This window comes from Rhinatrema bivittatum, chromosome 4 (genome assembly GCF_901001135.1).
Source record: "Rhinatrema bivittatum chromosome 4, aRhiBiv1.1, whole genome shotgun sequence".
Taxonomy (NCBI): Eukaryota; Metazoa; Chordata; class Amphibia; order Gymnophiona; family Rhinatrematidae; genus Rhinatrema; species Rhinatrema bivittatum.
This window is the reverse complement of record NC_042618.1, coordinates 368774786-368790066: the sequence shown is the minus strand read 5'-3', so window position 1 is coordinate 368790066 and position 15281 is coordinate 368774786. Positions and strand designations below refer to the sequence as shown.

Here is a 15281-nt window from a genome sequence, read left to right as displayed (position 1 = left end):
TTTAGTTTCTTTGGAAAAATTTCTAAAAGACAACAGAATGGAAAAAGTAAGGAAGCAGAGCCTAGATCCATTGAAGAACTGCACTATATATGTAGAGAGAGAGAGAGAGAAAATGAAAGTTTTATATATGTGTAACTTATGCAATTATTTGTATGTGTTATATGGTTGTACATTATTTGTATACACACATTCATATATATTTATAAGGAGGGCTGAAACTATAATGGGTAAATAATCCCAATATACTTCATTTTAGAGGTACTTTAGCATAATGAATGTTGATGGTGGTTCTTCAAGGTGAATAACATGAATGCGTGTATACCAGGCTTCAGAAAGAACATTTTAATTAATCACACTAATTGAGAAAACCTGCAAGAAAGTTTACAAATTCATTGAATCAGTCCACACTTTTCAAATTGGAACATCTGCATCAGAGCTTAGGCAGATTCACCAGGCTCATGGGGTCTGCAGTGGGGGAGGTTCAGTGCAGGTTCCCAAAACTCCCTGTCAAACTCAAACCCGTCTAAAGTATTCCTAGTTTGGCTTTGACTCTGAATTTTCCAAACATCTGTATTGTCTAGATCACCTATGATGGCTACTGATAAAAGGGCGCACACTTTTGCCCAGCATTTTCTAGCATCCTCCGTTGTATCGATGGACAGATAACAGGAGAGCTTGGCTAGAGCAGAGATCTGCAGTTATAGCAGTGCAGAACTCTGCTTGTGAAATCTGGACCATTTGATCAGTGAATGTAAAGGCTCAGGAAATGTTAATGGAATTTAACTGTGCTTTTCCCACTAGAGATGGCTTGGCTTCTCTGAGTTATCGCATATTAGAGAGCCCTGATAAAACTCCTGCTGTGCAGGTGGATGAGAAAGGCATTCTCATTTCTGGATCCCTGACAGGAATCTCGGCAATGGAAGTAAATTCACAAGAACAGTTTGGAATCAACCAGACCATTGTTATTGCTATTAAGGTACTTTTTTTCATTATTTTATCATTAATGCCATAAAAGCACTAGAGCATATATGGTTTATTGTCATATAACTTTTGAAATCATCACCATTAATTATATCAATCGGCTGCATTTAATTAACTTTTAAAGCAAAATTCTATAAAGTGTGAATAATCACTAAGAGTCAGTCATGTTTTTTAGCAGGGAGTACTGGGAAAATAGGCCTGATTAATGAAATGCAGGATATATATATATATATGACTTTTCCTAAAAAAAAAAAAAAAAAAAAATTTTTAAAGATAAAAACATTTTTAAGAGCTAATTTTTAATAAGGCACCTACCAACAAAGGAACTCTTGGGCTTTTCAGCCTATACAAACCAACTTGATTATTCATGGTGTGCATGGTTTTCTTCCCCGACCAAGTTCACTACCAGGATTGCCATTTTTTTCCTTTTAACTGCATTAAAAGTATACACATTGTAAAGGTTTCTCGCACACTTCTAGGCAGCTGAAAATTCACATAAGGTGATGCGTTCATTCTACCCACATAACTCTTGGTTTTCCCTGCTTAGGTCCCGACTAAGCCATTCAAAATTTACCTTTGCAGGTTTCCAACATGTTATGAGTAGATAAATCAGTTTTAAGAGTATTGTGTTGAAACACACTCTCAAATTACTGTGCTCCAGTATCAGTTAGGGATGTGCAGAGGGACGCCATACGTTGCATTCGGGATTCGTTTTCGTCGGGGGGCAGATACGTTGCATTCGGCAAGGGAGGCCCCCGATACGTACATGCGTTAATTCTTATTTGTTTCCCAGCTAAAATTGAATTAAGTACAATCCCCCACCCTCCTGACCCCCCCCAAGACTTACCAAAACTCCCTGGTGGTCCAGCGGGGGGTCCGGGAGCCATCTCCTGCATTCACACTCTCGGCTGCTGGTATTCAAAATGGTGCCAATAGACTTTGACCTTCTATGTCACAGGGGCTACCGTTGCCATTGGTCAGCCCCTGTCACATGGTAGGAGAAATGGATGGTCGGCCCCTGTGACATAGTGAGGGCAAAGGCTATCGGCGCCATTTTGAATACTGGCAGCCAACGGCCCGAGTGCAGGAGGTTGCTCCCGGGCCCCCGCTGGACTTTTGGTAAGTCTTGGGGGGGGGGGTCAGGAGGGTGTAGGTTTGTTTAAATTGGCTCCTTTAGACGGCCGAATAATTTGGCGAAGATTTGTTGTATTTGTGGGGAATCGTGATACGTTTCGCTTCCCCACGAATACAACGAATATGGCCCTATATGTTGCGGATTACAAATACATAGGAAACGAATGCACACCCCTAGTATCAGTTGACTTTAGCAATTGTGTAGCCTTAAACAGTCTAGACCGGTGGTTCTCAACCTTTTTTCTGTCAGGACACACCTGACAGATGGTTCTCACATGCGTGACATACTGACCCATGACTGTCCCGGGGCTAGATGTAAAAGTACAGTTTGCATCCACGGGAATCCCCCTGACCCACAATAATGGATGTAAAGCAGAATTATGACATTCCCCATACAACTCACCCTACAAAAAATATATTCTGGTTCTGGTGTCATCTCAGTAACAGCAACTCAAACTCCTCCTACTTCCAGGCTCAATAGCCCTACTTATGAAAAGACAGCAGTTTTCCACCAATGCATGTCCTCTTGAGAAAACACAACAAATAAAACTGATACAAACGCTTACATGCTAGTAAAATATCTCATCTCGGTAACAGACACAGAACTGACCTAACATACTCCCAGGATCTGTAGTAATGCACATAAACTAATCCGCACACAGTTACAGCTGTATTATGGAATACACTCAAACAAGAGCAACCCTATCTATGAAAAGGCAACACTACAAATATTAAATCAGGCCCTAAAAACCAATACACCTCTTATTAGGAAAACAGAACTAGAAAGCAGCTATAGATCCCCACACAGAAATAATTGTAAAACTATACTAATAAGCAGAATAAATGTTTCAAAACAGCTATGAACAGAATAACATCCAACAATTAAAAACTCATAAAAACTATTAAACATTCTCCAAACACCAATAAAATATTTCAAAAAAGCAGACATCACATAATATTAAATAATTAAAATGGCAGTCAATCAAGAAAAATAAACTTAAAAAGCCACCTTTACTTACCCCCTCCAGCAGCTCTCCTACTCCCCTTTCATGCAGGCCGTGGCACACACCAGAAGCAGCAGTAGAAGCTAAGCTCTATACTCATGGTCCTCTTCCTTAGTGCCCATGTCTCTCACACACACACCATACCAGTCATGCCCCCATGACCAGTTTCTGTCTCTCACACACCAATCATCTCCCAGTCTTTGACACACACACACCAGTTACCTTCCTGAACAGTTTCTCTCATGCCATACACACACTCAGGCTTCCCACTCCCGTGTTCTACTTACATATATGGGCTTCTCACTCTCATAATCACTTTCTCTGTCTCACACACACATACACACACTCACCAGTCTCTCACTCCCATGCTTGTTCTCTCCACATGCACAGGCTTCTCATTCCCATGATCACTTTCTTTCTCTCTCTCTCACACACACACACACTCACACACACCAGTCACCTGACCTCTCTCATGCATACACACACTCACACAGGCTTCCCACTCCCATGTTCTCTTTCAGATATACAGGCTTCTCACTCCCATGCTGTGTCTCACACACACCCATGTTTCTCACTCCCATGCTCACTCTTCACATGCACAGACTTCTCATTCTCATAATCACTTTCTCTCTCTCTCTCTCTCTCTCTCTCTCTCTCTCTCTCACACACACACACAAACACACGCCAGTCACCTGATCTCTCTCATGCATACACACACACACAGGCTTCCCACTCCCATGTTCTCTTTCAGATATACAGGCTTCTCACTCCCATGCTGTGTCTCACACACACCCATGTTTCTCACTCCCATGCTCACTCTTCACATGCACAGACTTCTCATTCCCATAATCACTTTCTCTCTGTTACACACACACCAGTCTCTCTCTCTCATTTCCATGCTCGCTCTCCATGTGCACAGGCATCTCATTCCCTGAATCACATTCTCTCTCTCACATTCACACACACCAGTCTCTCTCACACACCCCGTCACCTTACCAACCAGTCTCTCTCTCTCATGCATGCACAAACACACAGGCTTCCCACTCCCATGCTCTCCCCCCCCCCCCCCACACACACACACAACACCAGGCTTCTTAGCCCATGCTTTCTCACATACCCAGATTTCTCACTTCCATGCTTTTTCTCTCTCTCTCACACACACACATCAGTCACCTCCGTGACTGTCTCACACTCTCACATACACATCAGTCATCTTTCTGAGCAGTCACTTTCATTGTCTCTCACATATACACACACATCAGCTCTCTGACCAGTTTCTCTCAATCACACATGCTCTCAATCACACACAGGCTGGCTGCTTCTCTCCCTTTCTCTCACTCACTTCCTCCCCCCAAGCACAAATGGTAGCTGCAACAGCTGCCTCCTCCAGCCCCCGCAGGCCAAGAGCCAAGAAAGAAGAATCCCATCGGCCGTGGGAGGCTCATGCTGCTGTCTCCTTTCCCGATTACTGGCTGCTTCAATTGCTCGGGGGCCGATGCTGCTGCCACTGCTGCTATTTTTCCATGTGGCACAGCTTTCTCCTTCCCGCGCACCGCGTATGACTTTCTGTTCCGGGTCACGGGGGAGGCCAGCCATAGATGCCACTACTTCTTCTACCACCGCTGCCGTTCCCCACTGTGCTTGAACATTGCTGACAGCCCGGTGGCAATGGCAGCAGGGAAGGAAGAGCAGCGGGAGACACCGGGAGCACCCAACACACCTGCCGGTGCTTGGGGACACACTGGTGTGTCGCGACACACCAGTTGAGAAGCGCTGGTCTAGGCTGTATAACCAAAGCATGTTTCAGCACAGCTGGCTGACACTGATTTGGCTATGGTGAAATGCTGTTTTAAATAAATGGGAGAATAAAGCACAGAAGGCATTAAAACATAGGTACTGTGATCTCTGCTACAGGAGATTTTTAAGTATAAATACATTTCCTGAAGTCAAAATTCCTTTAAATATACTATAGTGCTTTTCAGCAAACATTACAAGTGGAAAAGTCTTCTGTTTATAGTGAATAATTTTTTGGACGTTGTTGTTTTCATGAAACTGGACCTTGTAACACATTCGAAGTGGAACAAGAGTTCAAAGCTACCAGCATGGAGTGGAGGAGCAGACCAATAGTGAGAGCAGCAGGCTGAGAACTAGGGAAGCCAGAGCTGAAATCCTGTGGAGACTCCTTATGGCTGTGGACACATTTCTTCACCCACTATTGCTTGAAATACAAACGTATGGCCTCACTTACTAAGCTTTTTTTTTCCATAGAGACAGAATGGGGGAAAAAAGCCTTATTAAATCAGGTTTTTAGATGGTAAGCTCTCTGGGAACAGGGAAAATACCTACTGTACCTGAATATAACTCACCTTAAGCTACCAATGAAAAGATGTGAGCAAAATCTAAGCAATTAATAAAATGCATAACAAAGAGGTGGCTTTTCAAAAAACAGCTGAATAGGTAAGATAATCAGTTAAATTTATTTGGTTATCTCTAGCCAGATATTCAGCTGTATTTACCCGACTAGGAGCCAAACTTTTAAAACTGCAGTAGACGATTTGCCCGTGTAGGTGGATGCACAGAAATTTATGTAAGTGTTTTATAAACTGTGTGGCATGTGCACAATAGTTTATAAACTACTGTGTATTTCTGTCCCGAAAGTATGTGCGTATGTTATAGTACACAGAAACATTGCCAATACCAGGAAACACTTACTTTACTTATTTTATAAACATGCACTTGCGTACAAATATATAACATGCCCACCTAATAACCCTGATTTAAATGCGAAGGCAGGTATTTTATAAAGTGTGCACATATACCCTTCTGAAAATACTTACTTGAGTGCGGGCGACCTTGGACTCAACAGTTTCCCAATACCCCCACCAGTTCATTGAGATCCTCTAACAGTTTCCATAGACCACCCACCCAAAAACCACTAACTGCATCAGATTTCAAATGTGTAAGTCCATTATGTGAAAAAATGTTTGGACACGTTTGGTAATATATGTATGTATTTTATTTATTGTTTCTTGTATGCTGCCCAGTTCAGATACAAGGCCTGCCTGGCGCAGTAAACAACATAACATCAAAACATAATAATTACAGGCAAATATACATCATACAAAATAGAAACTTTCATGAGTATTTCTGAAGCCCTCCCCGGAATGCCTCTAGATTATGCCTCTTTTCCCCTGGTAAAATTCATGCACCATTCTGCAAGTACATGTGTACTTTCTTGGTTTATAAAATGTATACATGTGTACATTCTATTTTAACACAGGAAAGCCCTTTGAAAAGTCATTACTAAAGGCACAATTGAATATTTGTCTTAATCTAGCCAGTCAAAATCTGACTGGCTAGATTTAGCAAACGTGGCTGGTCAGCATTCACTGATTCCCTCTATGAGCACCCAATTAAAAGAAAAACAAATGTGCTCCCTCCATGCCTCAGTCTTTATTACTTCCTCCCCAGTCAGCCAATTAAAAAAATAAAAAGGCAGAATATTTCTCCAAGGACAAGCAGGATGGTAGTCCTCACACAAGCACAGAAAACTTTTGTCAAAGTTTCTAGAAACTTTGACAGACACACTGGGCATGCTTCTTTGCTTTCGGTAATTTTTTTGTCAAACTCACGGTCGATTTCCAATGGTGTCATCCCCTGGTAGCTGCCAGCCATTGACTGCATGCTGCATGCTTTTCGAGATGGCGGCGTCCTGCTTTCGCTGGTGCTCCCAGTGCGCCCAAACTATGTCCATCACAGATTCCCACGAGGTCTGTGTTCTATGCCTGGGAGCATCACACGACATCCGTGGTTGTGATCTTTGCACCTAGATGACCCCTAAGGGCCATCAGACATGACTAGAAAAAAATGGAAAAGCTATTCGGATCAAAAGAATCGGATCCATCGTCAGTGTCGGGGTCTTCTACCCCGCAAAGGAAAAGAGTCTTGACATTGACCACCTCTGTCTCCCCTTCATTACCACCCCTTGATCCTGAGATAGGAGCAGGGGACCGAGCGAGATCCTTGTCCTCTTGGTCGGTTCATCAAAGTTGCAGGCAGTCCCGGGTAAGGACTGTGGTGAGCAGCAACGGAAACACCGACATCGCTCATCCTCGTCGAAGTCTGACCACGGAAAGGCATCGACCACCTCGGTGCCTCCCCTAAACGGTCTCCTCCTCCAGAGGGGCTTATCCTCTGGTCCTTCCAAGGGCATTTGGCGGTTGCCACCGATGCCAGTGGAAGGTTCGGTTCCAATCCCTGCCACCGGGTCAATCTGATTCCATTGCCTCCATCACCTCCTGCTGTTTTTTTCCTCGGCAGCTTTTGAGGAGGAATTAGGGAGACGCGTGTGTTTGGCAGTCAGTTGGGCCCTGCAGGGCATCGAGCCTCCGGTTCCGCCGGGACCACCAGAGCTGACTTCATTGGTACTTGCACCTCTGCTGGAGCAGCCAGACCTACTGCTCTGTGTCTTACCGACGCAGCCAGCTCTGATGCCCCAAGTCCCTTCGCGGCCAATGGGGAGCATCACTGGTCACCGCCACAAATGCCCCCTGACGATAAATCGGGGGCATTTGTATTGTATCGTGCACTCTAACGATTTTGGACGATTTTAAAATTATCTGACGATAATTTTAATCGTTCAAAAACGATTCACATCCCTAGTACCTGCTGGCCTTTAGAGCAAGACCTCAGCGGTCCCCGGCAATATCAAGGGCATGACAACCTCATATGGCCCATCCAACTCCGGCCCTGCCGCAAACCCCCATCGCAGGATTTTGACTGGCGGCCAGGAAGCATGAGCCAGTCTCCCCTGCCACGTGCTGTTGACCCCCCAGTGGGGGGGGGGGCACATCTGTAGTTATTCGCAAACTGATGGACATCAATTACATCGGACCTCTGGGTCCTGTCCATCATATGGCTGGGATACAAATTGCATTTCCAATGAGTTCCACCCTGCTCTCCTCCATGTCCACAGTGAAAAGAAGTAGGGAACCTACAGGTGCTTCGAATAGAGCTCTCCACCCTCTTAATGGTTCGAGCAGTTGAACTAGGCCTGCCAAGCCAACAGAGTTCTACTTCAGGTATTTCCAGATTCCCAAGAAAACTAGTGGCCTCCGCCTCATTCTGGATCTGAGGGCGTTGAACCAGTTTCTGGTCAGAGAGAAGTTCAAAATGGTCTCGTAGGACACTTTGATTCCTCTCTTCAAGGCAGGGGACTGGCTCTGCTCCCTTGATCTCAAAGATGCATATTCCCATATCCCCATTTCTCCAGCAGATTGGAGGTACCTACAATTCCTGGTAGAGGGGAACACTACCAGTACCGTGTACTGACCTTTGGCCGAGCAACAGCACCCCGGGTTTTCACCAAATGCCTGGCGGTAGTGGGGGGCCTTTCTTTGGAGGCGAGGGGTTCATGTCTTCCCTTACCTCAACGATTAGCTTATCAAAAGCAGCTCCTTGCACATCACCATACGCACCTTGGAAAATGGGATTTCTTATCAACTATCCAAACTCCCATCCCCAGCCATCATTACAACTGGACTTCATCGGGGCCAGGTTAGATACTGTCCAGCAAAAGGCTTTTCTGCCTCAAGACAGGGCATTTAGCTGCCCTTGCTTGAGTAGTTTCCAGTTGTCTCCATGTCTCAGCACATCAGTTCCTATCTCTTCTGGGTCATATGGTGGCGACGGTGCACATTATGCCGTTTGCTCTGCTCCATATGTGCAGGGCTCAGTGGACCTTATGCTCCCAGTGGTGTCAAGCCACCCAGGATCTTTGGGCTTGTGTCCTGGTCACCACTCCCCTACAGCAATCCCTTGTGTGGTGGGCAGACCCTTTCAATCTGGAACAGGGGATGCCCTTCTGGAGCCCGCAGCTCCAGATGGTCCTCACTACAGACATGTCTCACTTGGGTTGGGGAGCCCATGTTGCAGACATCCACACTCAGAGTCTTTGGTCCGAGCAGGAGACACAGTCTCAAATAAACTTCCTAGAATTACTGATGATCCAGTACACCCTGCAGGTGTTCAGAGAGCACCTGCACAGAAAAGTGGTCCTAGTTCAGACCAACAATTGGGTAGTGATGTGGTATCTGAACAAGCAGGGAGGAACAGGAAGCAGTCCAGATCTGGTTGTGGGCCCTTGCGAACGGCATTCTCCTCAAGCCGGTGTATCTCCCCGGGATGGACTTCATCCTAGCGAACTCCTTGAGTCGGGCCTTCAAGCCTCATGAGTGGTCCCTCAATCAAGAGGTAGCGGACCGCATCTTTCACTTGTGGGGGACCCCAGACTTGGACATGTTCGCGTCCCCAGAAAACAAGAAAGTGGATTGATTCTGCTACCTGGGCCGGGTGAGTGGAAGATCAGTGTCGGATGCCTTTTCACTTCACTGGGGCACTGGTCTGCTATATGCTTTCCCTCCCCTTCCACTGATCTCAAAGACACTCCAAAAGCTCCAACAGGACCGAAGTACCATGATACTGATCACTCCTTTTTGGCCTTGCCAGGTCTGGCTCCCGCTTCTACAAGAGCTAGTCTTGCGCCCTCCAATCCATTTGGGGACTGCTCCAGACCTGATCTCTCAGGACCAGGGCAGGCTCCGCCACCCCAACCTCCAAGCCCTGTCTCTCATGGCTTGTTGACCAGGTGACAGTACAGGCTCTGGGCCTTTTGGAAGCTGTATCTCGAGTCCTCTTGGAGTCCAGAAAGCACTCCACGAGAAAATTGTACAATCTCAAGTGGAAACTGTTTTCAGCTTGGTGTGTGGGTCACAGTCTGGATCCCTTTTATTGCTCCCCACCTGAGCTTTTGGACTACCTATTGCACCTCTCCGAGTCTGGCCTGCAGACCACTTCAGTGAGGGTTCACCTTAGTGCCATTGGTGTGTACCATCAGGGGAGAGATGGTGCCTCCATTTCCACCCATCTGCTTGTGGGGCAGTTCATGCGGGGCTTGCTGCAACATAAGCCCCCCACTCAGTCTCCACTGGTCTCTTCGGACCTCAATGTGGTTCTGTCCCAGCTCATGAAGGCTCCTTTTGAGCCCTTGTGATCTTGTGACCTGAAGTACCTATCCTGGAAGGTCATCTTCTTTGTAGCGTTTACTTCAGCGTGCAGGGTCCGTAAAGTATAAGCTCTGGTGTTGTACCCACCTTTACCAAATTTTGTCATAAGGCGGTCCTACGTATGCATCCAAAGTTCTTCCCTGAAGTAGTCTGAGTTCATCTCAATCAGTCCATTGTTCTGCCTTCCTTTTTTCCAAGGCCGCACGCTCACCAAGGTGAGCGGGAATTGTTTACCCTAGATTGTAAAAGGGCTCTGGCTTTTTGTTTGGAATGGACAGCTCCTCACCCCCTGTCTACTCAAAGTTTTGTCTCCTTCGACAAAAACAGGTTGGGGGTCGCAGTGTCTAAGCAGACCTTATCCCATTGGCTAGTGGACTATATTTTCTTCTGCTTCACTCAAGCGGGCTTGCAGCTTGAAGGTCACGTCAAGGCTCATTCTGTTAGGGCCATGTCAGTTACAGTGGCTCACTTGCGTGCCGTTCCCATCCACGAGATTTGCAGGGTGGCAACCTGGAGTTCTCTCCACATGTTTGTCTCTCGTTATTGCTTGGATAAGGATGGCCGACATGACAGTCATTTTGAACAGTCAGTCCTCCGTAATTTATTTCAGCCATGAAACCCCAACTCTTCTTACTATGGGCCTTGTCCTTGGGTGCAGGCCTGCTCCCCTAGTTTTTGCAGCTCTAGTTGTTGTGCGCATTGGCACCTGTTCTATGCTGCTCATGTTGGGAGCAACCTGGAGCTACAAAATCACCCAGGTATGAGGACTACCATCCTGCTTGTCCTTGGAGAAAGCAGAGTTGCTTACCTGTAACAGGTGTTCTCCAAGTTCAGCAGGTTGTTAGTGCTCACGAAACCCGTGCACCGCCCCACGGAGTTGGGTTTCTTTTGGTTTGTTGTTTTATTTTTCACGAACTCTGTTATAAGACTGAAGAGGAACCCTGCATGGACGCTTGGTTAGCAGCAAGCTGGGCATGCCCAGTGTGTCTATCAAAGTTTCTAGAAACTTTGAGAAAAGTTTTCCATGCTGGGCTCCATCTGATGATGTCACCTATGTATGAGGACTAACATCCTGCTGTCCTTGAACACCTGTTACAGGTAAGCAACTCTGCTTCCTCCCCCCTCCAAGCAATCAAGAAAAATTAAAATGAGGGAGGGTCAAACCCCACTCCCTTCCCAAGTTCTAAAATATCTCCACCCTCTGGCAACCCCCAACCCTTACACCATTCCTTCACGAACCCTTGAGTCACCTCAAGCTGACAGGAGGATTTCCTCTTCCCTCCTGCCAGCCTGACTTCCCTTGTGGCTCTGACAACCGGCCTTGTAGTTGGACTGGCATGTGTCTACCATTTATGCCCCAATGCCTACTGCAACCCTTCCCCTCAAGAGCACTCAAACTGATTCAAACAATGAAACATATTTTTCTCAAATTCAAAAGGAGGCAAATAGTTAGTCATGATCTGTCAAAGTTCTGCATGATCAATGGAGTTTTACTTTTGATTAATTATTACAGATGTCAATTGCAGTTCTCATTTTGTAATTCACTGCTGGCAATGCATTTTTACACCATAGATTTGGCTATGATCTGAGAAGAAACATTTTTCAATAATTTTGTGCCATTGTTGCCTGCATTGTTTTCATTGATCTAAACATGTTTAGATTCAATTGCCATGTCTGCTGCAAAAGAGGGAAGAGTTAAGTCATAATCCACACAGTAAATTGCCTATGAAATGACTATGGATATTAGTAATGACAGCTAGGACAAATAATGACTGGTAAAACCCAAAACTAAAAAGGAAAATTGTAGTTATAATTCAGTATTTTACTTGTAATAAAATGTATTTTTAATTCTTTCAACCTAGTTCTTTTCAACATAATTCGTTGGTGATATTTTTGATGGACTAGCGGGAAATGTTTGTGGTATTATTTGCAAAGAGACAATCTACAATAGGGTAGACACCTGGGAAGGTGTGGAAATAATGAGCAATCTAGCAAAACTTGAGGAATGATTTACAGTTTGGCAGCTAAAATTTAATGCTAAGAAATGCACAGTCATGCATTTGGACTGTAAAAATACAAGAGAGGAGTGAAATTTAGGGGGTGAAACTCATACATATGTGCAAGAAACAAGAGCAGGATCTGGGGATGATCGGATCTGATGATCTCAAGATTGCCAGATGGCAAAAGCCAGAAAGATTCTTGGATGCATAGGGAGAGGAATGGTCAGCAGCAAGAAGGTGATGTTGCCCCTGTATAAATCCCTGGTAAGTCCTCATTTAGAGTACTGTGTACAATTCTAGAGACCGCATCTTCAAAAGGATATAAACAGGATGGGGTGTTCCAGAAAGTGGCTACTAAAATGGTCAGTGATCTTTGTTGTAAAGCATATGCGGACAGACTTAAAGATCTAACTATATTTATTCTAGAGGAAAGGTGGAGTGGAGGAGGTGTGATAGAGAAAATCCAACTTTTATGGGTGTTAGTGCAATGGAGGACCATAAACTAATCATGAAAAACAAGAGCCTCCAAATAAAATGTAACACTTAGGGGTAGATTTTCAAAGGGGTACGCGCGTGTGGGCAGTCCGGGGGCGTGGCTGAGTGCCCCAACACAGCGGCCTGTGTCGGGGCCTGCTGCGCCGGCGCGCGTAAGTTACTACTGCCCGGAGGCAGTAGTAACTTCTCTAATAAAGGTAGGGGGGGTCTAGATAGGGCGGGGGTGGTGGGTTAGGGAAGGGGAAGGGAAGGTGCGGGGGGTAGAAAGAAAGTTCCCTCCGAGGCCGCTCCAATTTTGGAGCGGCCTCGGAGGGAACAGGCAGCGCGCGCAAGGCTTGGCGCGTGCAAGTTGCACAAATGTGCACCCCCTTGCGCGCGCCGACCCCGGATTTTATAAGATACGCGCATATCTTATAAAATCCAGCGTACGTTTTTAAAATCTACCTCTTATTGCATACTTCAACTATCGTAATAGGCACTCCCAGTTCACATCTCCTTTATTTGCCGCCTTATTAAATCATCTGCTTATAGTCCATATGATGGGTTTCTCTAATGAGTACAGCCAGGTCATGTGACAAATTTTAGTTTTTTATATTTAATTTATGCAAATTAAAAATATTTAAATGCACTTATCTTGCTTATGATTACAATACTTTGAGCACCAAAGCTTAACACATTTTTTCAACACTAGGTGCCAACATGGTCTAAGTTTTGAAAACCGATCTGCATCAGGGGGTTCATATTCTAAGTATTTCTGCAAATGCCTTTAAAGAAAATTTTTTTTTTTATAAATTATTACTCAACAGCCAACCCATCTTGCAAATGGATTTGGACAAGTGTTACATATTTCTTATAACTGTCCATGTTTTAAGGTACTGGCAAGTTCCTCAAAAAACACACATACTTTGGTATTTTCTTGTGATCATTTCATCAAAATGTCAGCATAATTGCCATCTCAAACTGATAGGACTGCCGGAAGGCAGGTATTACTGAAAGAGGGAGACAAAACTCTCTTGCATGTGTTTAACTTTTTCAAACCCAAGAAAACTTTAATTGAATACCTTATGGCTGTACCATATTATTGCTGAAAAAATGCATCTAAAAAGCTGAAATAATTTTGGCACAGAGCCAGTTCTGCCATACAAAGGTCAAATTCAGAAGGGATATGATGTGTGCTTGCTCATTTATTCAATATTTGTTAAATTATCTTCAATACATCATTCTGTGGAACGTTCATATAAAGAGAGTTGATATCTAACATCACCATGACCACATTGTTGTTATCTAGAGTGATTTCATTTAAAATATTAAGCATATGTTTTATGTTTTCAATATAAGTTCTTGTGGGGGTCACCTCTTCTTTTAAAAAAAAAATCAACAAATGTTGATAAAGTTTCTATGGCTGCTACGATAGTATATATTGGTAACATGAGCAGGAAAATAAAAAACGAAGTTAATAGAACACAGAAGCTGTTTAACCATGAATAAATACAAAGCAATATTAGTGCAACATTGTATAATGGAGAATCATTAATTTGATTGCCTTTGCTGGGGAATTATTGAACACATTCCAGGTTCACCTGGACATGGGAATAGTCAAGAGAAGTTGTGTATCAGAGAACAGTTTTGGATTTTTGAACTCAGTACTATGGGTCCAGGTGGTCTACACCTTGCAGTAGAATGGTATTCAATCATTCAATTAGTTTCCATGGGTTTGAAAAAGTTTAAAAAATGCAAGAGAGTTTTGCTTTCCTCTTCCAGTAATACCTGCCTTCCAGCAGTCCTGTTAATGTTTGAGATGGTGATCATGCTAACATTTTGATATTACAAAAAAATATCAAAGTATGATCTTTTTTGGGTTTGTTTTTTTTTTTTTGAGGAACTCGCCAGTGCCAAAATAAATGAAGACTTGTAAGACATATATAACACTTGTCCAAGTCCATTTGCAAAACGGGTTGGTTGGTTCTTTTAAAATGTTCTTTGTAAAAGTTATATACATTGAGTAGGAATTTTTTATGTTTTTATATTTGAAAGTGTTTGCAGAAATGCTTAGAGAATGAACCCCCTGATGCAAATTGGGTTTTGAAACATAGACCGTGTCAGAGTCTGGTGTTGAAAAAAAAAAGTATTAAAGATTGGGGCTTGAAGTAATGCAGTCACTTGCAAGATAAGTGAATTGAAATGTGATAGAGACATTTAAATACCTTCAAGGTATCAATGAACAGGAATTAGGTCTCCTTCAATCAAAGGAGACTCTGGAAGAAGGAGTTATGGGATGAGGGGAAATGGGAGTAGACTGAGGAGTAATCTAAGGAAATATTTCTTTGCAGAAAGGATAGTAGATGAATGAAATAGCCTTCCAGTGGAGGTGGTGGAGATGAGGACAATAGCTGAATTCAAGAAAGCATAGGACAAGCGCAGAAGGTCTTTGAGGGAGTGGTAGGGATTGTAGAGTTGAGCAGGTGTGTGGATGGGCAGACTAGATAAGCCATATGGTCCTTTTCTGCCATCATATTTCTGTTTCTGCATTTCTTTTTCTGTCATTTCAAATAGTCCCCTAGGTGGTAGAAAATCATGAATTAGAGCCTGCTATTACTCTGCTT

General features: G+C 44.1%; 1 protein-coding gene across 1 annotated transcript in view; it reads left to right on the top strand.

Annotated features, from left to right (window-relative positions):
- The window catches only part of NUP210 (nucleoporin 210), a 307403-nt gene that overhangs the window by 222645 nt on the left and 69477 nt on the right, over positions 1–15281 (top strand). Inside the window, 1 exon segment of the mRNA XM_029600827.1 lies at positions 802–976. Coding sequence (XP_029456687.1) covers positions 802–976 — 175 coding nt within the window.